The following is a 27,562-nucleotide window of genomic DNA, read 5'->3' as shown; positions in this document are numbered from 1 at the left end:
TCTTCTCAGTAGAGAAGACCAAAGAAGGTCTAAGAAGAATGATTGAAATGGGTGGGGTCCTTCAATAGTTAGAATAGGAAGTGTTATGAACCAACCAAATCTCTTTTTTTCAGGTCACATGGGGTTGGCGCACAGACAGCATGCACCCAACGCGACTTCGTGAAATTGTACACTAGTATAACCTTTCATCACTCACTATAAAATATAGAGTACTATGTTTAAACCACTGATACACCAATACAATTTTCTAAAAACCCACTCAGTGATTTGTAGATGTACACACACATCTAAACACTTACCTATAGATTCACTCATACATGTTGAGAAAGATCAATATAACACTATTAAATATACTTATACACCTATATCGACGTTACACACCAGGACACATCCTATTCACTTATGCAGTCATACTACTCACTTATGCAAACAATTGATCATACTTACATTTACTCAGCTACACACTTATACAAACACCACTTTATTTATTCATATAGATAGTGATTTTAAAACACACTAAGTATGAGTTACTATCACAAGTATACAGTTTTCCACAGTCACTCAATCACGGAGTCTTATGTATATTTATTTATATACAACTGTCACATACACTGATTTTTATATTTCTACTTTGTAGGACATGTATCATTGAGAAATATATGTATTCATCAACACACCCATAAAGAGATTCACTCACTGTAACAACTGTTTCCATGTGCAGTCTTAACCTCATATACCTACTAAATAAACTATAAACACATGCTTGGACAGTAACACCTCCCATCCAGCCACACATTCACTCTCTCAAACAAATACTCACTTAATTAATTAAAAACTAATATAGAGTTTCACATACCAAATAACCAACGTATGTAGTAGTTTACACAAGAGACAGAGTGATACAGATATTCACACAGTTAAATCATAATCCCATATATTTAGTGGGACACTTTAAATTAGTCACTTAGACAGTCAATCACAGTGGTACTAAATGCTCCATCCAGACACTTATACATCCACTCAGTATTCAATGCAGATTCCTATATAAATAATACTTATTTAAATAGGGAAGCTAACTGCATTCACTGGATGATGTCAGCAGTGATGTCATTTGAGATGTCATTTGAGATGTCATCAGTGAGGTCACTGACCATGTCATGAATGATGTAATATGTGACATCATCAGCAGTGGATTGCAGGCGCGCGAGTTATAGTTAGTACAACTAACTATAACGGAGGAATTTCAATGGTTTTGTACGAGTGAAATGTCCAGCTAACTATAACACCCCTAAAACCTATGTTTTTTTCTGTGAATTTCTAAGTTTTTTTTTAATGCTAATTCCCAACTATAACCTGCCTGAAACCTATGGTTTTTTCAGTAAATTGCAAAGGTTTTTTAAAGGATAATTCCTAATTGTAATGTTCATTAAGAATATCTGTTTTTTTCTATCTTTTTTAATTATCATGCCGTTCTCAACCTAGAAAAAACTGCAATTACCACTCTTCAAAGGATTCCTTCCTCCAAGAAAATCGCTACAAACCAGAACCACAACTAACGTTAATAATATACAAACTAGGCGTTCCCGTAGAAAAACCCCACAAAAACCCACAACTTCCCCATACTTTCAACAACAAACCAAATCTATAATGCTATCTGAAAAAAGAGGTGATAGTTCCATTTACCACTAACAAATTATTATCAACATTTAACTAGTGTAAGGACGTCGACTATGTACTGCGTGAATTACATCCAACTCACACCCATATTTAAAGACGAATATGTGATAGAAGTACTAATTATGCACTTCCCACACAACAAAATCACAACACCCAGCGTCACCACCACTACAACCACCCCTTCTGACTCCTCCCCCTCTACTACCTCAGAGGCAGCACAAAACAGGACAACGGACCTTCCCAAAATAATATATCCCCTCAACAGCACACTAGCTCAATGTTCAGAGATGTGGCAGAAGGAGAGTGGGCTGGTCCAACGTACGCAACTCCAGTGTAGGAGTATAAATCATAAGGCTACGCCTTGGGTGTGGTTCACTTCTCCAAAGAAAAAATACTCTTCCACAGCGAAGGTCCTCACTCTGCCACGTGGCTGCCGCAGTAACCACGTGCCTCCTCGATACAGGCCCATTGCGAACTCGGCGCCACAGCACCGCAGACTTATGTTTGTATCGACTACTGCCTTCAATCTACACTGCAGACAGCTGGGTTCACAACTTGAATTCAGCTTTGGATCTACACTACGGTCAGCATGAAATTCAGCCTTGATTTATTTAAGGCAGAGATAATTGTACTCCAAGTCCTCAGATTTTGTTGAAGGATGCAACCAAAAACATTTCTCGATGTTTGTGTCGACTACTGCCTAAGATCTACACTGCGGACAGCAGGGTTTACAACTTGAATTCAGCTTTGCATCTACACTACAGACAGTAGGGAATTCAGCCTTGATTTACTTATTGCAAAGACAAGTATACAGTATGTATTCAGATTTTGTTAAAATAAGTGAAAAAAGCATTCTTCTATAACTGTGATGACTACTGCCTTCGAAGTACACTGCGGACAGTACGGTTCACAACTTGAATTCAGCTTTGTATCTACACTACAGACAGCATTGAATTCAGCCTCGATTTATTTAAGGCAGAGACAAAAAATACTCCTGTGGCACTGCTAGTATGCGCAAGCACCTTCAATCCCTGCATCCTGTGAACTATGCTCACAAAGAATGTAGTAGACTGTGCCAAAATATACCTCCACCACTGGCAATACAAAGTACCTCTGGGGCATCACCTTCAACATCGCCACCAGACATACATCCCCAATTTGGGAAAGTTAGAATGCACTGCGTGAAGTGCAAACGTTTAATTTGTTATGGGGAGCAATCAGTAGACCTAGTTTGCAGAGCAATTGATAACCACCGATGGTAGTTTGTTTTTTTTCCCTCAAAGTTCATGCAGTCCAGTATGCAACAGTCAATGCTTTGAGTGCAGCCCGTTCAGACCACGCATCATCGCAGGGTGAGCACACGCTAAACACCAGACGTACCACTAACTCAGTACATCATAAATAATCACATGTGGCCTTAACCGTTTAACTGCTGCCGTGGGCCATTGGCTGTCGCGAGCACTACCTCGCTGGTGCTGTGAACGTCCAACGGCCGACACAGCCCGCCCACTCCTCCGAACCGCCACGAAAAAACGTCCGCGGCTACGAGGTTAAGGCAAAATTCAGTAGTCAAAACACATTCTTACCAGTGCGGTCTGCCTGGACCACGCATCATCGCAGGCTCCACACAAACCGCCCCTACCTCAGAGCACCACAACTCATGAACCCTTTACGATAGAATCTTCTGTGTATTATTTCATATGTAGTGCTCCTACTTTTGTACAGCAGAAGTCATAAACCGTTTATGATTAAATATCTGTGTATGATATCATGATTACTATTGTACTTGATACCAACAGCAACGTAATAAAATGGAGTCAAGGGCATGTGCTCGTACCCACTTCAACTATCTATCTGTGTCTGTGTATTCATTATGTTTGTAAAATTCTGCTCCTGGGCCCTACCTACCACATTATATTGTGCTATAAACAGCGTATGCAACCATCTTACCTCTGGCAGTAACAAAAACTTCGGTTATATAACTTTCTCTCGTTCATTCTACAAATACAAACTTAAAAACTGGATCATTACAATACTGCAAGCAAAGTGTATAGTAAATTTATAAGTGTGTTCTATTGCACAAGTTTTTTTTTTTTTTTTAGCATATTTATATAGCGCAAAGTCGACCCAAAACTATGTCTTCAATTATCATGAGCACCGTATTTACAGTACATTTTCAGGCATGCATAGATTACGTCATTTCTCTACAATAACAGGATGTGGACGCGACTCCAACGCTCGAACACTGATTTCCAGCATCAAGTTTGACAGTATACCCGAATTACTACATACGTGTATATATTACCTTCCCTTCATGTGCCAAAAACTGCAACCTGAAGCTTTCATACCCCTGTGTTACTACAGCTACAACACTCCACTGAATATACAACAAACATTTATAATCGCAGAAATGCTTCATGTCCCCCATCTTTTATGTGCGCAACTATGGATGAATGTAGGATCAGTGATTCCCCGTACCTTCCATGTTGGCCATGTTGTGGGACTTTACAGACATAAGGACATATTTACGTGTAAGACCCGGGTGACGGCAGCACTACAATACAGACACCCGAATCAGTTGATTTCTCATATAGCTCACGGTGGAACCACGCCCATAGCTCCGGAGTCATCGTTCACATCCTCGAGCAGCACTGGCATACGTCAGTCCAGCCCACTCCGCTTACGCTTCCAGGAAAACACAACAACGCTACATGGCCCAGATTTCCATTGTAGTGATTTCTTAGTTCCAGGTCTAGTTGTCAGAACGGCACCCACACACTCCCTTCATGGCTGGTATACTCCCACACCACACCCATCCAGCACATGCATCACAACACACGTGACCCTACCAATAAAAAAGACGGGGAGCACATGCTCTACGCCATTTTAGAGTTGCTCTCATCGCAAGCGCTGTGATGGCCCGTCCTGGTGGTTCGGACGCCTCATGAATGTCCGAACTACTGAACAGGGGGCCCACCACCACGTGCGTGGCCTCTTTGGTCACTGAGTTAGTGGTACTGCAAGGACTGAGCGGGTGAGGATCCTGCGATGATGATGGGTGCACGAGTACGTCCTTTCCCATAGCGATATCAAGACTCAGCACCAAATGTGAGACTTCTTATTGGCAGAGCGGGACTGCATAATGTAGAACATGCCCTGTCCGCGAAAAGGTGAGCAGTGAGGCCGGGGTGCACAGCGGAGGGAGTAGATGGGGTGCAGTAGACTGGATACAATAAGGCGACGCAGCGATTTAGGCATACGCAGTCCTATATACCGTATCTTATTGCATTTGTATTTTTTTTCCTATAGTAGGAAAGTTGTTAAAGTCGGTCAAAAGTCTGTCGCTCGTGATGATTGAAACCACGTGCATCACTGCGCACCACTTGCTTTCTATAACCGGATGGAAAACATTACTACTCTACTAATTCTTCATAAATCGAAGTCCATTAAACAAGTTGGAACTGTACAAATAGTTGTATTTTTAATACGGGAGGGAAGGTTTGTGAAAGGGTGATGTTATTCTACTCCACATTAAAATAGGGGCCATTACCAATCATAACATCTTGTAGTGTAGTTCCTATATTCCCAATAGGCCCTGCGCATTGGAAAAATATATCCTATCGATGGGACGTAGGACATATGTCTACTAGGTCTCTATCGAATATATTAGACTTAATGGTGAGTGCCAGCTAGCTCAGAGGTCACTAGAAACTTTCTCGAATAAACAAGAAGGTATTAGTTTCTGACAACCGCATAAACAAGACAACTTTGTTTCCCCAAGATAAAACTGATCTTCTGAGTCGTGGAAACAATAGATAAATATTTCACTCAGTCAATCGTGCATGGTTCGTTTCACCAGAGGTGCAGAGAAAATAGATAGACGGGCGTTTTCAATAAAAGGATTTATTGAACAGTCTTCTTTCTCAAGCATAAGAAATGAACTGCTACAACCGTAAAACTGGTTGTAAAATATAATGCACACAGTAGAAAGAGTAGAATAAAAAATACTGTAAGAGCATTGTAAGGTTCCTAAACCATAAATAAATACATACATAAATAACAGAGGCTAAAAGTACTCAACTGATGCTTCTAAAATACGCCTACCCCGATGTACCTAAGCTTAGTACGAGGGAAGAAGTAAGTGCGGTGTAGAATAAATATAGTATTCTCTTGCCAAGAATCAGTCCAAGATTTCTCTTAGGGTCTAATCAGCTCCGTACCTTGATTTGGAATGAAGAAGGTGAGGCTCAGGACTTGATTTCCCAACAACCCGCAAGGGTAGCTTGGAAACACTGGAGCTGGATTTCTCGGCAGGAGAAAAGACAGTGTCTCTCTCAGTGTGTCTGCTGGAGGGTCGGCTTCCTTCGGCACTTGCAGTAGCAGGATGCGTCGGGCAAGTAGATGGTCGAACTGCTCCAAACCACTGTGTGTTTGCTAAGGAAAGTGTGGGCATATTTATACCTTGAAGTTGCCGAGTTTGACGTAAAGGTGGACATAATACCGTCATAAAAGAGTCTCAGTTCTTCGAAAACTCCATGAGTTCTTGGACAAGTCAGTTCTCAAGCAAGGGGAAGTCCCTAGCTGCTGAAGCAGAGTTTTCCAAGAAATCGTTGTAGATTTTCGGAACTCGTGGAAGTAGCCCTGCCGTATTTGGACTGCATGAGCTATGTCTAAATATGGTTATGATTCTTATCCCTATATAAGGACACAGTGGTTTATACCTATATAAGGGCATGAATCGGGAAAATTACAATAGGGTCCTAAAATGGTACACAACAATCTTTCTTTTACTATCTTTTAGATATAGAGGTTCAGGGTGCACTATGTCCCGGCACGTGGTGGAAGATACACCGGTGACAGAAAGGTGAGATGCGAATATTCTTTTCAGTCACTCTCTCACTTCCTCTCTCCTTTGATAAACAAATGACGTACAATTTTATCTTCCTTTTTATCTAACAGGTTGTGTTTCACAAATCGGCGGCCCCCTCCCCCCCAACACCTCCAAAGCTCAACGTTTGAGGATTCTGCGATGATGCGTGGCCATCGTAACAACGCATAAGAAGGCTGCTTCGACACGTGGTGGACCATCTTTGAATCACGCCAATGGCACAAGGTGAGCAAAGAAGCTTGTTTCCGAAGCAACGAGAAGTCACCTGTGGGCGTAGAGAGTGGAGAGTGTGCAGCAACTTGACTGCGTACGAATGTACAATTACCTCCGGGCAGTGGGAGTGGATAGGTTGCAACAGTCTAGTTGCGCAAGCAAGGGCACTCACCTCTGGACACTGGGAGTAAATGTGGTGCAACAGTCTGGGTACGCAGTAATGTGAACTCACTGCTATGCAGTGGGAGTGCATAAGTATAGTACTCTGGGAGAAAAAGAGCGCACAGACACCTCCTTGCAGTGGAAGTTGATGTAATACAGTATCCTGAGTGTCCAAAGGCATAGCGCAGAAATATACGTGTGCAGTTTCATGTACTCTGCTATTACTAACTCTATACTATCTTTCAGATCACTAAACTTGAGGGTGCACTATGAACCGGCATGTGCTTGGACACACACCGGAGGCAAAAAGGTGAGCTACAAATATTTTCTCCAGTATCAATACTACCTCTCCTGCTCCATCTATTACTTTCTCTCTCTCACACTTTCAATGTCGTTTTTTCTCTCTTTTTCTCTCTCCCTCTCTCTCACATTGTTTCTCTTTCTCTTTTCAAGTTATGACGGCTGTTGTCCACTCTGCAGATAAATAAATCAAGGCTCAATTTAATACAGTCTGCAGTACAGAACCAAAGTAGAATTGAAGTTGTGAGCTCTGCTAAAAACAGTGTTTGCAAAAGGTAAGCAGAGAGGCCTAGATAAACAATGCCTCCAATTAAACGTGCTGCAAAAAAACAATATTGTCCTGCATAATGATGTGATCTCTCACCTAATTCTGTCTCATCTCTGAATCATTTTAAAGACCTGCTGATCTGACCCAGCAGGCATTTTCCCAAAAACATATCTTCAGTGCGGGCCTCTGAGAGGGGTGGGATTTATCAGGCACATTGCACACGTGCAAATAAGCAACATTGCCAAGTGTTATGTTAATTTGTGATCTTTGACCTCATTCAGTTACATCTCTGTCTCATTTTAAATACTATCTATACCATAAGTAGGGCTCCCGGTTTTATGGTATTTATTTTTTTGCCATTTCCGTCTGTATTTATCCATATTTATTTTTGGGGCATTTTTTCTGTATTTATCCACATTTATTTTTGACACAAGCAAAAGACGAGGCTACAGCTAGTATTTTTCCACGTTTATTTAAATTGACAATGCACACATGCGCTCAGTTGTTATTGGTCAACACTAAACATTCATCTGAAAACTTTGCCATTTGCAAAATGTCCCAAATATGCTTAAAAGTATTATCACAAGCCATTTGTCTCAGAGCCTTGCAGTTTCTGTCATCGATAGAGTGCCACATCCTCTCCCCCACTGAATACCATACTGCCCCACTGACAAAACTCGAAACTGGGAAAACCTGCAACCAAAATTGTTAATAATAAAGCGGGGGAGTTGGGGAGATGAGATACCGTAGTCCGAACAAAAACCAAATGCCATCTTGAAGTCAGGCACTGTCCTGATAGGGCTCTGTAAGGAATATTTCGGCTTAGAATAAAGAGTGTAGGGGGTCCCCAGTCACCTCCATAGTGATGCCACTGCACCGCTTCCCGCGGAGCTTTCCTCCTTCTTCAGAAGAAACAATCATGTGCCCCTCCCCAACACTGGAGTTAAGGTTCAACACCTGCAAAATCCAAAGCTGGCACCCATTTCCACCAATGGGGGTGGAGATCTCAAAGCTCCTGCTTACCGCTGGTCAACAACTCAGAGCAGGTCAGTATGAAAATTTTCCAGTGTGGAAGTCAGTCTCAAACCTGCATGTTGTCTCCATATGCCGCCGGGTATCTGCGGTCACCAATTAGTTATCTCTCTCTATCGCCCGAGCCACCGCCCATTACAGTGCTCCGCGCTGTGTGCGAGTGAGCGTCAACATTCGCTGCCATAGCGTTTTTTTTTGTTTTGTTTTTATAACAGGCTACACTGCACAGGATTTTGAAGCAATTGCCTGATTAGCACCGGTACCTTGCTTCGATTCGGTTTGGTCAACCCCACAGATAACGGCTGCACCGCCCAGGCGACTCCTCCGCAATTCAAGCCCGCCATCTTGTAAGAGTTTAAGGCGCGTGGTTTTCTGTGTGTGGGGAAAGGTTTGCCGGGGGTGTCCAGCCTTCGTTCATCAGCAGACCATGTATGGAGGAGTGCCGCAATTGTTGCGTGGTCCGTTTCTCCTTATATTGAAGGGCGCGCAGTCTGAAAACGTTACAGGGGGTATAATATCAAGGGACTGACTGCTACTGTAAGTAAGAAGACTGAAATGCATAATAATACTTAAGATAATGCATGGTGCTTTGGATTGCTACAGAAGGTATGAAACTGATGCAGAAACAAGCTATACCAGGTTTAATATTGGGCCTGTGATGACGTTCTGCGGATATTATACAAATGTGGAATGTTACTGAAGATACAATCTAGAGGCGTGGAATGAGACAAGGTATAATATTATTATAACATGGGTGGCCAGAGCAAGTATTATCTCCAGTCGTCGGTTGCTATGGAATGTATAGAGTTAAGAGTGGAATGTTATTGAAGGCATAACGTCGAAACAATTCAGATGGAACAAAACTGAGGTTGGAAATGTTATCGAATGTGTAATATTGAGGTAGTATAAGAAGGCCTGGGACCTAAATAACATATAATACTGACGCATAGAATGTAATTTAAAGTAAAATCACAACGTGTGGAATAACACGAAAGGTACAATATCGAACTATGGAATGTAATGAAGGTTTAATATCTCGGAACGGATTAATACAGAATATTTTATTCGGGGTAATTTGTAATATTGAAGTGCGGTCCGCTACAGAAAATTAATACCGAGGCGTGGAATTTTACCCCAAGGGTGATATCGAGGCGTATGTGTGGTGGGGGGGATGAGGTGCCCGCCTTCCGCTTAATCAGCCACAATTCAATATATGAAACGTAACCCTGGCCCAGACGCGTGGTCGAGCGCCCGATGGAGTCGCACCACAGCCCCCCGCCGTCTAAGCACAGAGAAAGACACACAGACAGTGCATAGTTACACATGCAGGGGCACGCCCACAATCCCTCGAGAATGTATCACACACATAAAGCACAGATGCACACGTCGTCAACAATGGATAGACCTCTGCCTATCTCTCTCTCTCATGCACAGACACACAGCAGCAACAGTAAGAGTGGGTGTCACACTCACCATACATGCACACGCCTGTATCAGTGGTCGGAACTCCGCCTCTCTCCCACATGCGGCGGACGCACAGCACAGATGCGGCATACATGCACACGCGTGTATCACGGGGCGGAACTCCGCCTCTCTCACACATGCAGACGCACAACAGCATGCGGCATACATGCACACGCCTGTATCAATGGGTGGACCTCCGTCGCTCTCACACACATAGCACAGATGCACCACACATGCACACACCGGTACCAGCGCAGTGTCAAAAATGCACACACTATTTACAACAATCAAATTCTGAATACCGTTAACGCACGAGGAAGTGCAGCTTTTCGTCATCAGCTTGAAGAACACAAGATCACCGACTATGGTCTCACAGCGAGTCTGTGATGCAGAGCAGTTCTGGATTCTCATGCAATCGCTGTCGTTTATCGCTGCCGTGAATGAGTAGCACACAAGAGAGTGAGTGGGATGTTACAGTCCGATCCGACCTGCTCACAACATGGTGCACGAACCACAAGTCTCACAACAATGGTTTGAATACAGGGTCCTAATTTGACTCTGTCAGTGGCTCTAAAAGAGGTGAAATAACAACAAATAATGGTCTTTTAAAGACCTGTGAGGTACTCGGCTGCGGTTGGCAGCTCTGTGTGTGCCGGGAAGCTGTCACCTCTTAACCTTCTAAGGAGGGGGAGACACCAGGCGGCAGCACAGCAAAATGTAGTAGTATTTTCCCGTTTTTATATATAAATACAGATAAAGGAAAACTTGTTTTCCGTCTGTATTTATATGTAAAAAAACGTAAAAACGGAAAACCGGGAGCCCTTACCATAAGATAGACTTAAGCCTACAAGCAGCGCTGCCCTACAGACTCCTGTTGAGGGTGATTCTGTGGGAGGGGTAGGGTGCACTACCCTGAGTGTGCATGTGAGAAAAAACAATCTTGCCTTTCGTAAAGATGTAATCTCACCTCATTCAATCACATCGATCTAATTTTAAAGACTTATTTCCATTTTTCTTTTGCAGGTTATCCATGCTCCTACCATTGGAGTCCATCTCACATTTTGTTCATTATACTGTTATGTTAAAGTTACATTTCTATTTATTTTTGTTTTATTAAAAGTTCAGTAAAAAAAAAAACAGTGTATACGTCTTCTTTTTCTGACATTTCACTATTATTTAGTGTGATAATCATATGCTTAGAGAACATTTAAAATCAAAAGTAGAAATTATGTTTATAACTAGGAGTATAATACTGAGGCTAACTCTTTACCAGCTCTTTACCAGAGTCTGTAGCTGAGATTAATGGTTCCTATGGACATTTTTAAAAAGTCCAGCGCACTTGCTGTTTGGATTAGCAACATTGTGTGGCGAACTTATGACCTGTGTGCTCAGTTAAGTGTTCCATGAACTGTTACTATGGTAACAGGCAGTAAGCAGTTTGGGGGTAGGGTTAAAAGGTATTGGCTGTACAGAAGCTGTTATATTTACCCAGGATACTCTACATGACAGAGGGGAAAGCAAACAGACGACAGAACACTATGTACATTACGAGCAAAAGAAGTACACAACTCTTCGAATTAACCTCGAGAGGGCTTGAGGAATAGCCACTGACGTTACGATTTGCCTACTCAGTACGTAACAATGGGCAATTCTTTATGGATTACAATCAGACATTGTTGCTTCACGATTCACAGTGTGCACTTCACTAAATACTTTGTGCCTATTTAAATGGGCGACGGGACTGTCGACATTCCAAAACTTAGGGACATACTTACAAGGACGGCGTTAAAATTATCGCCGGTTTAGCAGCAGCAAATTACAGCTAAAACGGCGATAAAGGACTTCAAAATCCGGGAGATTTTTTCAACACTGTTGTTTGCTATGGCAGGGTGAGAGCCAGGGCTCCTGCCCTGCCATAGCAAACTTGGTTTGCATTTTGAAAGAGAGAACACGAAAACCTACTCTCTCTTTTAAAATGCAAACCAGAATGCTTTTCCCCAAGGGGAGCTGCATATTAGCAGGTCCCAGTTTAGAAAAGTAATGGTGGCTTCCGCAGGACGCAGGGATCTGACTGACGCAGTAGGGACATTGGGCTTCCACCCACAGTCCACAACATTGAATATACGCCCGTGGGATGGGATCCCGAGGAAGAATAAAAATTAGTAGTAGGTGATTTTTTTTTACAGTAAAATTAGGAGTCTGTAATGGGCATATTTACAAGGACAGCGTTAAAATGTTCTGGTGTAAACTTGGGCTTCTATTGGAATTCTCACGAATTCTCAAAAGCCTATTAAGCCCATTATGGCTGCTTTAACTGCACTTTCCTAATGCTAAAGCGACGATAATTTTAACGCTGACCTTATAAATATGCCCCCAATATCGCGAGCAATACAGCGATAATTCATGTTCGCAAGTGAAAAGCTTGTTAATGTAAGACTGTGGACTTAACATTTCAATCCACCTCGCGTATTAAACATGCTTAAGTCTTCTTCAGAACAGATGTTAGGATCCGACATCAACCACAATTACCAAGAGTTTTGCTATCGGTCCTTACATCCAGGGCCGCCTTGTGAATACAACACTGTTGTTATACCTCCCTTTTCCATGTTATATTGTCATAGGAACACCTACCTTGTCACTGGGAACGCCTACACTGCGACTCATTGGAGATACGAGGGGAGCCGTTAGCAAACCAGCTGCTAACATGTGTTAGTTAATACATCTTAGCGCTGCCTAGTAAATAGGGCGATATCATATTCACCGCATTTTTGGCTTTAAAAAAAAAAAAAAAATTGCGGTGAAATGGCACTTGTTAATATGCTCTCAAGTTTGCTATGACAAAGCGGGAACCTCGACTCCCGCCCTGCCATAGCAAATAACAGTGTCCCGGGGGTAGGCACCCCAAGACACAGCAGGAGCCGCTCCTAGGGGGTGGTGTTCCCTGAGGCTTTTGACTGCTCCAGAATGGGAACCACGCGGCCCCCCTCCCAAAAAATAAAAAGACCCGGTGGGTGGTAATCCCCGGGGCGTAGATGGAACTTTGGTCTCCCTCACCCATTTATTTTGTAGCACCGAGGAATGGCGGTCCCCGGGCTACAGGGCCCCTCTGAACCCCCATTAAATGTAATATTTTAGATCCCGGGATTTGGCCCTCCCAAGTAGCTAATTTCTAAACAAGCACAGGAACCTGCGCTTCATTTTTTTCCTCGCAAGTCCACGCAGCCAGCGCACATTTCTGTTTTTTCCCAATTTTTTTTTAAAATTGGGCCTTAGGGGTCCCTTGTGGGACCCCCTAAACAGGTCTAGAGGCTCAAAATATTTCTAACCTGATTGGCTAAGTGCCTTTGCTCCACTGCTGCATTACGGGATATGTAGTTCTAAGAGCACCAATTCATTCCCCTAAGTGGGTTATATGCACCTTTGTATTGCTCTTAGGACTACAAATCCCATAATGCAGCAGTGGAGCAAAGGCACTTAGCCAATCAAATGAAGTTGCACTTAGCCAATGAAAACGTGCTGCTTACTTTTGAAAAGAGAAAGAGCACTCTGTGCGCCATGTACATTTCAAACAGCCTTTGAGAAAGAGGCTCATTAGCTTCGAAACGAGTCAGGCACTAATGTTTGCTGGCATGCTGGGGGAAGCTGAAATTAAAGATCCGAATGGAAGCCAAGCTGTTGTGTGCATTTCCAAAGATCTGGACGTTTGGTGGAAGATATATAAGCAGAAAGGAGCTTTGCAATATAGATATAGATATATATATATATATATATATATATATATATATATATATATATTATCTCTCAAAGCTCCTTTCCGCACCTTTCTGTCCAAGCACTCGCAAGCTGATATATATATATATATATATATATATATATATATCAAAGCTCCTTTCTGTCCATGCACTCGCGAGCGGGTGCCCCTATGGCATAGGGGTGCGCCCGTGCTTAAATACTCGGTGCCTAAACTTCTACACAAATTGATGCACTTACGAAGGGGGGGATATGGGGGAGAGTCCCAATAATAGTTTATTGAACTCTGCAGCAAACACAGACGCATTGTGGCAGTCGCCATATATATGCTTTGTTAGTTTTACGTGTCAGCTACAGGCGGCTCTGGCTGAGAGTTTGAAACCTCACGTCACCAATGCAATACACATATAAGGTACAGAAAGATTGGACTTTGGGTCATCCCTTTTGCCACTTACTGTTGGCGTTTTCTTTAAGAGCTGCCATGGGCTGGGGGCCAAAAGTGGGGTGTCTGTAAAGCCATGGCATTTCGCGGACAGTGAGAGGGCTTGAGGTACTACCCTATTTTAACCTCTCTATTGTTCCCCAAACAATTCTGCACCCCCTTGTAACCCCCCCATGATTTTAGTATGTGGCTCCACCACCACCCTCTGCCACCTAATACTGTCCATTTCCGGTGGTGCTTTTGGCTGTGCAAGTGCTTCCCGAATTATGTCACAAGCATTTACAAAGCCAACAGCACCGTCCAGCTTGCTGGAAAGATGACAAAGCACTGTAAGATGGCGATCGTGCTGTGGTTTTTCTTATACTTTATGAAAAAGCGTTAGAAAATGAATGGCCTGCATTGAAGGTAATGGATGTCGGCCTTATTATAATGTTTTTAAAAAATACAAAAGCAAATCCGTTCCTAGATGCCCGCTATGCATACATGCACATATCTGGTGGTCATCTGGGCCAAACAAAACAAAAAACATGTATAAAGCAAATAGGTCTGTGTCTGGTATCAAAGGTAAGACCCATTGGCTTTGACAAGGCTTACTCAGTATTTTTCTACGTACTACACATCTAGGGAAAATTGTGTACAATATAGTAACCTCCAAACAATATTTAGAGCAGGCAGGGGACTTTAGTTTACGTGGAACAAAAGTTGCCATTTTGGTCGTTGTTCAACGATGATAATGAGCCGCTCTGTAAAAGTCGAATTTTGAAAACTCACATTTTTCCAATGCAGACTCCAGTCGTTCTTCCGTCAACTTCCTAAACACATATGCCATGCTTGTGACCGGTGCGTCAGAGGTTTGTGTTCCTGGGATAAACAGAGGCTCGACGTACTCCACGGCGGCGTCAAGATTATCACTGGGGAAAAAATAATATTGTAATGGCTTGGTGTCCAAGGTTCAAAGACAATGCCAGAGCAGAAACAACAGGTACATGAATGTTTTAGAGTTTTGCATTAATATTACACAAAGTCACGGTGTTAAAAGTACCCAGACCTCCATTAGGGCAGAAAGGACCAACACAAAGTGAAACGACTAATGGCTGCATGCATAAAATCAGAAGAAACGCCATTTCTTGCTGCACCGAACCTTGACCCGCACAATGCCTGAGTAATTCTGACGTGAATTCTGTTAATGTATAAAAAATAGTCAACGAGGTCGCTTGAAGAGCCAATGAAAACTTTAAATGTAATAATAAAACATGAGGGGAATGCACCTGAATAATTAATGCAGACAAGTAGGTCATAAAAAATGAAATGCATTTCTCATAGCCGTCTTTCCAGATCCAAACTATGGTATTTATTATTATCTGTTCCAAAGCTTTGTCTACTCGTAATCTGAACATATGTTATGCATCAACAAATTACAGTGTAGGAGTAGGCACTGTGCAGGGTAAATCCAGCTTAAAACAAATTTTTCCTTTTGCAATTCGACTATATGGGTGGAAATATGTACGTCCGTAAATAGAAGTTACTGGATTTCCCATAATTGCACTGGATCACTCATTTACCTACAAATCGTCAAGAAATCGGTAGGGTGGGGCATACACAAAAGACATCAACTCTCCACTTTCAATGAAAACGTCTAAACCCACAGATGGAAAAAAATTCAAGCTGAAGAGACTGAATATAACCGGCCCGACCCTTTTTTACCCCTTAGCTGCTGAGGATTCCTACCCCATGCCCCTACACCAAGTGCTGATGCCTTTTTAGGTCTGGCATTTGCCAAGACCTTTTGATTTTACTAAAAAAGTATTTGTAATATACTGACATAAAGGGGCTTTCAGCCACCTCTATTCATCCACTGGTATTTACTTGTGTCATTCACGGTTTGTTTCTGTCCACTACAGCATGGGGCAATGGGCCAGCCTGCTTTAGCCACTGGCTAACTTCTCTTTGAGTGACTGCATTAAGCCCTTTCACAAGGAGCACATCCACACACAAGGTAGTTCCCTTCAGTGCCAGGGATTTTGTTTTTACTTTATTATTTCTTTATTGTTGCCTTTATTTGTAGAGCTTGATATGATAAGATGACATAAGCAGGACGCTTTCTACAAGATGAGTACATGGCACATTCCAGCTTTATAAGCTACTGGCTTCCTGCTGATGCGGTTGTAAATTCCTTTTGAAGTGGCTTTTGTTTAACTCACTGGTTTTTTCACACCATATCAGCATCTCACATGAAATATGAATTTAAACTCATGTGGGTGCTCTATCTTTGCAATCCTGTCTGTCAATTCCTTCTTTCTTTCCTTCATTTATTTGATTCTATCCTCTTTCCTTCTTACTTTTCCGTGTTTATCTCTTGCCTTCTTTTCTTTCTTGCCTTCCTACTTTCCTTCCCCCACCCTTTTCAACATATACATGACAGAGCTTGGCAACATCATCCGATCACAGGCACCATCATCTCCTACACCGATGACACCCACTTATCCTCTCAATGACAGACAAGACAACCACCAGCAGAACTAATTTCAGGACTGCATGACCATCTGGGCCGGACTGGGAACGGAAACCGCCCCTGGTAATTGAATTGGACCGTCCGCAGGGAGGGGGGGTGGGGGGGTGCATGTGGAAAACACTGCAGCTGCTTGTTTGTTACAGGGGTCTGATAAAAATGGCCTCTGGTAACAAAAACTGCCTCCTGGGTGTCCAAAACCAGCCTCTACCCTGGAGGCCTACCGGGAAAATGCCCGGTGCAAGCTGCGACCAGTCCAGCCCTAATGACCATCATAGCAGATTGGATGAGAACCAACTGCCTGCAGCTCAACTCTGACAAAATGGAATTAGTGGTCTTCAGCAACAAGACCTCCCCAAGGGACCCCACCTGGTGGCAGTCAGAGCCAGGACCAACAACAACACCCACAGACCACGCAGGAAATCTACAGATCTTACTCGACGACAAGCTTAACATTATGGCTCAAGTCAATGCAGTTTGCACCTCCTGTTTCCACATCCAATGCAGGATGAAAAAGATCTTCAAATGGTTGACGTACTCATCACCAGCAGGCTGGACTATGGCAACACTCAATGCTGTAATCCAAACAACTCCTATACAGACTCCCTACCATCCAGAACATCGGTGCAAAATTCATACTATACCTCCAATGCCGCATCCACATCATACCGCACTGCACCTCAGAAAGCTTCACCGGCTCCCCATTCACAAGCACAGCCAATTCAAACTTCTCCCACATCCATGCAAAGCCTTACACAACACAGGACCAGAATACCTGAGCAGCGGTATACACTGTCACCAACCTGCCTGACAGCTACGCTTTGCTCTGCCTCACTCTCACACATTATTCGCATCTGCAAAAGTAAAACTGGAGGTGGCTCATTCTCTTACATCACACCCAAGACATGGAACAACCTCCATCAACACATTAGAGCCTCCTCATCACTGCTTGAGTTCAGCAAGAAGCTGAAGACCTGGTTCTCTGTGTATTCACCTTAGGGATCACACACCAGCTACCCACTCGGGTGAATAGTGTGCTCTACAAATCAATGTAACATTAGATAACTCAACATTCTTCTCTTTTTTCCCCTCTTTCTTTTCTTCTTCCCTTCTCTTTCTTGCCTTAGTCTTTCTTCCCTTCTTTCTTCCACTTGTCCTTCTTTCTTGTCTTCCTCTTCTTTCTTTTATTCTTTATCGCCTTATTTCCCAAAGGCAAGACACCACCCGCCAATGCCAGACCAATTGTTTTTTTTTAAGAATGTGTTAGCCAAGAACTTTTGATTTTACTAAAATTATGTGTATAACATAGTTACTTATAGAGGTATTCAGCCCGACCTAGCCCTTAAGTCTGGGACTCTATCATTCAACATTTTCCTTCCACCCACTCCAGCAAGCGTCAAGGGGCAATGTGCCAGCCCACTTCAGCCAGTGACTGACTTCACAATGAGTTACAGCTTGCTGGCCTTTCACAAGGAGCACATCACCACACAAAATAGTTCCCTTCAGTGCTAGGGAGTACTATTTCAATATGTGCCTTTTTGACAACAAAACAATATTTTTGCCTTCAGCCAATGTTTTTGTTTCGATTGATCTGGGCCTGGCAACTTCCCGTACAATAAATGGTTGTAAAACCGAAGAAAAAAAAATAAAAAGAATTGCTGGACCTATTGGTTTTGCCAATGCTTGATGTAATGTTTGGTGCAATTTGCACTTTAACCTCCATAACTTTTTTTAAACAATAGGTATCCCGGCCAAATTTGCATCCTTTCTTTTGTCCGCAGGTTTGTGATTCTAAAGGTACATAGGGTTTGTGGTTTCACTGAGACAGAACCTAGAAAATAGCTCAAATACCGTAAAATGTTTCTTTTTCTTTTGTTAAAAGGAGAAAAGTGCTGTGGAGGAAAGCATATTTTTGCCCCCTAAAAACAGCATCAAGAAAAGGATTACTTTGATCAGATCACACTCTTCTCAGCTTTCAGAGACATGTAGAGTTGTTTAAAAAACAAAACAATAAAAAAAAGTTTTTCCTTACATTTTAAAAGTAGTTCTAATTAGTAGCTCATTTATCCTATGTTTTGTGGTTTCTACCTATGTGCGGTTTGTGGTGAAACAGGTGTGAAACGAATGGGTGAACACAGAAACCTATACCTTTCTGAACAGTAGACAACATCCAGAAATCAGCAAGTGGTCATTTTAGTAGATCTCTCATGGTTTACCCAGACAAAAAGAAGAAAGAAGTTTTTATCTATTATGTTTTGCATCGATGGCCCATTTTCCAAAGATATATATAGTTCCATGCGGCATAACCTTCTGGTGACAGGGATATAAATAGTGTTTGATGGTCATCCAAAAACATGCGATATCTTGACCCAACAACTGAGCTCCAGCTTATTTTAATTTTTCAATGTTTACCTAGTACACTTCAATTCATATGAAAATCTAGTCAATGAAAAATGTGTATTAAAGCACACAGGCATTGTTTTTTAGAATGTGCCCCAGATAAGATAGAGTTTAGAAACCGTGCTTGTTGGTACACCTCTGAATTTGAGGTCACCCCATACTATCATGTGATTCAGAGGGCATTTTGACAAATGTGCTCTCTCTTTCACGCTGGATTACATTTGAAAGCCCAAAATTGAACGAAATTCAGTTATTAATAGCAAACATTCTACCACTCTGTTTCCACACTTCTCTAGATAGAAGATTAGTGTACTTAAGTTGGTGGCCCTAACCACTGCAACAGGAAAGACCCAATACAAATGTGATACGTTTTTCGCCTTAAACATTGAGCTAGTGTAGGTAGCTGAAGCAGGTGAGCCTGAGCTTGCCACCAACAAGAGAAATGTGCCAAACCATATTCTCCGTGCCCAATCCACCGCAACTACGATCACTTGGGCCCCGACGGTCCTAATCTTCTTCAGAACTATGGGCAGAAGAGGTATCGGAGCAAAGATCCCAAGCTACAATCCAAGAAAAAGGAGTCTCCAAGACATTTATAAGATTAGAAACTGCCTGTTCTCTGAGATGGCAAAAAGATCGAGGCAGGGTTCTCCATGCTGCTGGAAGATGCCCTGTGCCACCTCTGAGTGAGACCACCATTTGATCCACTAGGCAATGCCAGCTGAGTTTGCCCGCCCCGGCAATTAAGGACCATGTTCAGGAAGCACCTCATGACCTTGCTATTCGGATGATCCCAGCATTGAACGCCGCGCCCCCCCCCCCTCCCGCCCCCAGCACCTTGAGACCCTTGCGGGTGAGTAGTTGCACTTAACAAACCCCTGATTGATTGATTGATGTTGAAAGATGAGGGAGATGCCCTAACAATCCAGCCACTTCCAAAGGCACAAAGCATCTTGGCGCAGGAGCCACAATCTCACTCCGCTCTGTTTATTGCAGTACCACATGGTGGTAGTGCTGCCTGTGAGAACCTGCACTCGTTTCCCTTTGATGAATGGGAGGAATGTTCTCAATGCCAATCGTATCATCCTCAGCAAGTTGATTGGGACATGGACTTCCACTGGAGACCAGAGACTTCTAATCTCACCTCTCCCAGGCGACCTTTCCAATCCAGCAACGGTGCATTGATCATGACCATCAGATCTGGGTGAGGAACGGGAATATCTGCCACTGGTCCAATTGCGGTCTAGCAGCCACCACTGCATGTCTTTTGCAGTCTCCCCTAATACCTGCGATGTCCTTGGTGCTGAGCCTGCAGAGACTTCAAATCCCACTGCAGAGCCCACATGTGCCAGCTGGTGTGGTCAACAAGCAGGATGCAGGAGGTCGAGATGCCTCAGAGATGCTCTCGCTGAGACCCAGGTCGAATGCTGAAACATCGGGATCATAGCCCACATAGCCTACTCTCACTGAGGCAGAGGAAAGGCTTGAAGAAGCACCATGCCCAAAACCGCTCCAACGAAAGGGAGCCTCTAAGAAGGAGCCAGGTGTGACTTTGACGCACTGATGGAAAATCCCAACGATGTCAACAGATCAACCGTCATTTGGAAGTAGTTCACAACGGTTTGTGGCGATGCTACCTTCAGCAACCAGTCATTAAGGTATGGGAAGACTGGTGTTTTGAAACTCCAAAGATGTGCAGCAACCACCATCACTTTAAAAAAAAAAACAAAAAAAAACCTTTATTAGAAAAAGGAAATCGTGGCACATTACAAGTTGACATCACAGCAGTAATACGGTAGACATTACATTTACAATTGCACTCCGTGCTGTAAGGAGATGAAGGCTGAGAGTGGCATATACATGGCCCAATCAATAATTGAATAGTAATTAAGGCACATTAGAGGAGGCACAAATAATATGTCCTGGGGGGGGGGGGGTGCAGGGGGTGGAGATGAGAGACCAGCATCTCCAACCAGAGCATTTTGCGTGCCATAACTGGGGGAGGCAGCTGCTGGGCTGTCAGAGACGGTTAATTGTTGGAGATAGAAGATGAGGGGGGGCCCATATGTGTGGGGGCCTACTGGCCGCAGGCATCAGATCCCAAAATTCACCCAGGAGTGTCTGGTAGTGTGAAACAATGTGGGGTGGAGCCAGAAGTGGAGAAAACTGGCTTGGGCACTTCACCCTCTCCTGTGACGCTTGCAGCACAGTGTCGCGGCCTGGCAATTTAACAACTTGGCAATGATCGGGCAAGCTGGCGCTCCAGGCGGAAGTCGTGGCCCCAGAGATCTATGGGCCCGTTCCACAATAAAGACAGAGGAGAGCACATTGCCAGGGAGGTCCCGCAGGAGAGACTCCACGTAGTGAGCTAAAGAATGATGATGGATTAAACCCAGATCAGTTGACTGGGGGTGAGTTCTTGCAATGTTCAACACTCCATCCATCATCCTCTTTGGTTTTGCTTTGGTCGCCCTAAGTTGGCAGGGTATGCCCAGACATGGGTCCCTAATTCACTTTGCCACTGGATTCAAGCTAGCCTGGCTGATGACGGCTGATTAGCCAGAAACCGGTCCCAGGCTGCTGGTTTTCCGGTCCAGGGAAGGCATGGCTTGGCAGTTCGGGCTGGACTGTTCCCATGAGGCACAGGGTCAGACTGATTTGCATACGGCCATGTCTGAACTGGGGTGGCGGAGTGAGCTAAAGAATGACGATGGATTAAACCCAGATCAGTTGACTGGGGGTGAGTGCTTGCACTATTCAACACTCCGTCCATCATACCCTTTGGTTTTACTCCACGTAGTCCTCCATCCTTGCGATATTGGTGGACTTAGGCAGACCAGTGATGCGGATATTGCCCCTCTTTGAGCGCGCCTCCAAGTCCTCATTCTTAGCCCTGATCCAGTCCAACACCTTGAGCAGTTGTTGCTTGTCCGCCGTTGTGTCTTCGACCTCCAACACTCACGCCTCCAGCTGAGCCATCTGTGCCTTGTGAGTGTCCACTCTCGCCTTCACCTGGTCAAGGCAAACAGTCAGGCGGTCAAGTTTTGAGTCTATTGTGCCAAGGATGGATTTGACTTCCAGCAGGAGCGCCTTCAAGTTGTAATCTCTTGCTGCGGTGGCATTGGTCTGGGTGGACTGCTCCTCTGCTTCTTGTGCGGGCTCTTCCTGTCTGGTTTGGCACCTATTGTCAAATGAGATCTTGGTCTGCTTCGCATCTGCCTTGCCCATGTTGCTGAACGAGTGGAACGGGCCAAAGCATAGAAATAAATGATGCCCAAAGCCTCAGAGCTAGTACTTTCCTGCAGGGACACGCTTAGATCAGAGACCAAGCACCGAAGGCCCTGTGGGAATGCTGCTGTCAGGGAGTATGCATGACCCTCACAGTGGCTTGTGGGTGTCGCTGGCCACAAGTACCACTCTCAGTGCACGATGTGCAGTAGTATGTAAGGGTCACTATGAAGCCAACTGTGCGTCCCTTCGCAATGTCCAGTAAATTATGGCCGGCGCCAGCCCAGCGTGGCCCACGCTAATCGGACCTTCTAGCAGTTACTACCTGGTTCCATCCGGGGCTGACCAACCCGGCAAGGAACGTGTCCGAGCGCGGGCCACACTCCACGAGGTGGCAGCAAAATGCGGGCCCGCCGTGCAATCAGCCAGGGCCTCGCATCAGAGGGCACGATGTGAGCAAATCAGCGCTGCAGGCTCACATCGCTTCTCGCGTGTGTCACAGCAGGCAGGCCAAGCCGGGCCGGAGACCCATCCAGCCAGGATATAAGGTCGCTTTGCAGTCAGCGGGGGAATGAAGGGCACTGACTGGGGTTGCGGCGCCAGTACGACTTGCCCACGAAGGATGTCAGGTAGGCATACAGGACAGATTGACCCCTCAGGTGCTTCGTCCTCCGCATCGGGTGGTCCCCGAGCGGGGAAGGCAGGGAGGCGTAGCGCTCCCATCGCGGGGCCCGGGCAGACACACCAGCACCCAGGAAGAGAGTTCCCTCTCCACACCAGGCCTCGTCTGCCCAGTACCGGCAGGACAGGGCATGTGCCCCCACCCAGCCCGCAGCTCCCCCCACTGCAGCAAGCCGCACCACTTACTTGGGCCCAGCGGTGTTCCTCGGGGTCAGGTGCTTTCTCGCACCCACCAGGTGCTGCCGCCGCCGGGTGTTACCACAGGTTTGGTAGTGGCGCTTGCTGCTGGATCACCTCCCAGTGATGCGGGCTGTTGTGTGGCAACACGTTCTCATACAGCAAGGGACGCCGTCCCGTTACCTCCATCTCAATAGCTGGGGCCGCCATGCTGGGTCTTCCTCCTTGCGGTCCTCATGGGCTGTAGCTGCGCTACAGTGTGTGGACGGGGGAAATAGAGACATTGCTGCGATCCCCAGGGTCCAGCCAGCCTTGCGCTCTGGTTAACTTACTCCGGGGGTCCGAGGAGCCTCCAGTCCGCAGGATGTTGACAGATATACAGCTTGGCCAGCAGAGCCCACTCAAGGTGCAGCCATCTTGAAGCCGGCTAAGCCACGCCCCAACCACCACCGTCATATTAGTGAACATTCAAGAGGCACAGGTAAGGCCGAAGGGGAAATCATCACTGAGGCACACGCAACTTAAACTTGTGAATACAATTTAAAGTTAATACACATACCTGTTTTTTTCCTCTGTTAGGTGGCGAATAGATCTAACCAAGGCTCTCCCCACTGTTGAAAGAGACCTTGTACCACCTCTGAAGAGGTGAGTGAAAACGCAATTCGTGATCCATCATGCACCTGCGGCTGAGTTTGTCTGCCCTGGCGTTCAGGGAACCTGCCAGGTGTTGAACCACCAGGGATATGCCCTGATGTTCCAGCCATGTCCAGAGACAGAGGACCTCTTGACATGGGGTCCACGATTCCACCCCGCTTTGTTTGTTGCAGTACCACATGGCGGTGGTGTTGTCTGTGAACACCTGCACTACTCTTCCCCGGACAGAGGGAAGGAATGCTTTGAGTGCAAGACGAATCGCCCGAAACTCCAGAAGGTTGATGTGGAGCCCGGACTCCGCCATTGGCCAAAGGCCTCTGATCTCCGCCTCCCCACATGGCTGCCCCATCCCAGAAGTGAGGCACCGGTCACCACTCTTAACTCTGGTTGGGGAAGGGAGAGGATCTGCTGTCGACACAATCGTGGTTCGTTAGCCACCACTGCTGTGCAGTGCTCCCTGAGATCTGGACGCAATCGGATAGGTTCCCCTGAAGTTGTGCCCACTGGAACTTCAGGTCACAATACAGAGCCCGCATATGTCATCTTACATTCAGGGCAATAAATGACTTTATAGACAATGTGCTATAAGAAAACTTGTCCAGCCGGACAGTAATTTAATCAATATAGTTGATAGGCAAAATAAGGTGAGCAAATATACAGTGGGATACAATCCTGTATCAAGTACATATAACACAAAGAAAAAACCAAAGGGTGTTTGGACATACAGGGGGAATTGAGCAGGCAATTCTAGGGTTGGGTGGGCGCTGATATTTAAATAAAGGTTGGTTCAAGCTGACCACATGTAGCCAACACTGTTGGGTAACACAATGGAAAACTTAGTGTGAAGCTAAATAAATGTCGACGGCGTTTCGATCCTACATACAATGAAGGATCATCATCAGGACTAAAATACCATTGCCTGATTTATAAAACATAAACCTAAATAACCCTAAATTCCTAACAGGGTTATTTACCCTTTGGTTTTTTCTTTATGTGTTATATGTACTTGATACAGGATTGTATCCCACTGTATATTTGCTCACCTTATTTTGCCTATCAACTATATTGATTAAATTACTGTCCGGCTGGACAAGTTTTCTTATAGCACATTGTTGTCTATAAAGTCATTTATTGCCCTGAATGTAATTTGTTTTAGTTAAGGACCTTTGTTGCTTAGTATAACTGTTACCCCTGGTCCTTGATTACCTAGTGGGTCCCCTTGTTGAATTAAACCGCATATGTCATCTGGCATGGTCCACCAGCAGGATGCAGGAGGCCATCGGGCCCAGTAGCCGGAGTGTCATCCTGACCTAAACCCGGGATAGAGGCAGAATCATAGCCCAAATGTCCCGGACTCTCTGTTCGGGAAGAAACTGCGTTGTGTCCAGAACAGCTCCGATGAAGAGGAGCTTCTGAGAGGGAGTCACGTGTGACTTCGGCACGTTGATGAAGAACCCCAGCGAATGTAGGAGGTAGGACACAGTCTGGAGGTGGGAGACCTCCATGCGATAACGACCTCTAGCTCCGTGACCACTCCTGGGACCTTCCTCTCGAACAGGACTGTGATCGTCATGGCATTGCACGTCAACCTACCATTATCTTGAGGGAGCACTCCCTCAAGGCCTTTGGGTGCATGGCGCGGCTGTCAGAGTAGGCCTTCGGGTTGTGATCTCGCTCGAACTACCAAAGGCATACAAGGTGTGGGTCTGTCACCGACATCAGTCAATGACAGGTGCCGCAGGGCTTGTAGCTGGCCTTCTTAGAGAACATCCCTGACACACCAGGAGGTAAACCTAAAAAAAGAATGACAAAACGTCGAAAAAACTAGTAAAACAATGACTAAGGGGTAGCTCTGCACTGGCTGGTTAAGGAAGAAAAGCACGGATGCCAGTGTGCCTGGCGCCTATATAAACGCCGTAAACATCACTTATGGCGCGAATGATGGCAATAACTCCAGGTGGAACTGAACGATGCCACCTACCAGCGTGTTGGGGCTCTGCTGACTAAGCTGTTTCCAGATCCAGTCTGATGCCTGGGGGTAATTATAAGGCAAGGAATCTGCAGCCAGAAGTCTCTATCGCACAAGTTGCACAAGTTACTACTTGTGTAACGATATATCTGTAAGAGACATTAGTTAGTGATAGATTCCTTACCTTAGAATATCCCCAGGCGTCAGACTGGATCCGGAATTTTTTTGCGTAGCAGTACCCTTGCGCGTCGGTAGGTGCCGACTGCCGCTCCGCGTCCGTCGTCGGCATCGTGGGCGCCGTGATGATGTCATCGGAGTACTTAGACGCCGCCTCCGCATGCTGACGTCAGTCCTTAGACACAGCTTTTCCGCGCCAGAAACGCAGAGCCATATTAAAAACCAACACTGGTGCCATTGAAACTAGGGCCCTGAAGGGGATGACCTTAACCCTAGATATCGGTTCGCAGAACGGGGAGGATGGGTGGGTCGGTAAGGAATCTATCACTAACTAATGTCTACAGATATATCGTTACACAAGTAGTAACTTGGGCATCTGAAAGAGACACGTTAGTGATAGATTCCTTACCGTAGAATAGATACCCCAGCAATACCAACCCCTGTGGTGGGTCTGCAAACCAATAATCACACCAGAAAGTCCTGGAGGACGGAACGGCCAAAGAAGCCATCCCTCCGGACTTGACTGTCCAGGCAATAGTGTCTTGCAAAGGTGTGCAGCGAGGCCCACGTAGCTGCCTGGCAAATGTCCTGCAAGGGCACTCCCCGGCCCAGGGCAGTTGTAGTCGCCATGGCCCGAGTGGAATGAGCCCGCAATCCAATAGGGGGGCCTTTTTAGCCAAGGAGTAACATGCCTGGATACACAAGATGATCCACCGAGAGATGGTCCGCTTGTGCACCGCCTTTCCCTTCTTAGCGCCCACGTAACCAACAAAGAGTTGGTCATCCACCCGGAACTGGCGTGTGCGATCCAGATAGTAAGAGAGCGCACGTTTTGGGTCCAGACGGTGGAGCTTCTCTTCCTCTTTAGAGGAATGCCGTGGCGGAAAGAAGGTGGGCAAGGTGATAGACTGCCCGATGTGGAAGGCCGTGACAACCTTGGGCAGAAAAGATGGCCTAGTCCGCAACACAACCATGTCCGGATGGAAAGAAAGGAAAAGGTGTTTAGATGAAAGAGCCTGGAGCTCACTCACTCTCTTGGCAGAGATGATGGCAACCAGGAAAGAAGTCTTCAAAGTAAGAAGGCGGAGAGGGCAGTTGTAAAGTGGCTCAAAGGGAGCGCACATCAGAAATGTAAGAACAAGGTTCAAGTCCCACTGAGGCATCACAAACGGAACAGGAGGGAACATGTGTGTGATGCCCTTCAGAAAACGATTTACAATAGGGGACTTGAACAAAGAAGGTTGATCAGGCAGCCTTAGAAAGGCTGAAAGGGCAGAAAGGTAGCCCTTGATAGTTCCCAGAGCAGAGCCCTGCTGGGCAAGAGAAAGAAGGAAGAGAAGAACCTCAGAAAGAGGGGCAGAAAGTGGATCCACAGCCTTTGCTGTGCACCATGCCACAAATGTATTCCACCTGCAGGCGTATACCGATTTTGTGGAGGGACGCCTGGCTGCCAGAATGACGTTACAGACTTCAGGAGGCAAGTCAAATGGCCTCAACTGTCGCCGCTCAATCTCCAAGCATGGAGGTGGAGACTGGACAGGTTCGGGTGGAGGACAGAAGGTCCTCCTGAA

At 45.2% G+C, this 27,562-nt stretch overlaps 1 protein-coding gene across 1 annotated transcript in view; it reads right to left on the bottom strand.

Moving 5' to 3' along the window:
* LRPPRC (leucine rich pentatricopeptide repeat containing) overlaps nt 1-27,562 on the bottom strand; it is an 848,306-nt gene that overhangs the window by 115,782 nt on the left and 704,962 nt on the right. Inside the window, exon 33 of the mRNA XM_078649683.1 lies at nt 14,968-15,107. Coding sequence (XP_078505809.1) covers nt 14,968-15,107 — 140 coding nt within the window. The remainder of the gene's footprint in view (nt 1-14,967; nt 15,108-27,562) is intronic.

The sequence above is a fragment of the Lissotriton helveticus genome, chromosome 6 (genome assembly GCF_964261635.1).
Source record: "Lissotriton helveticus chromosome 6, aLisHel1.1, whole genome shotgun sequence".
Classification (NCBI taxonomy): domain Eukaryota; kingdom Metazoa; phylum Chordata; class Amphibia; order Caudata; family Salamandridae; genus Lissotriton; species Lissotriton helveticus.
This window is presented reverse-complemented; position numbering and strand designations above follow the sequence as displayed.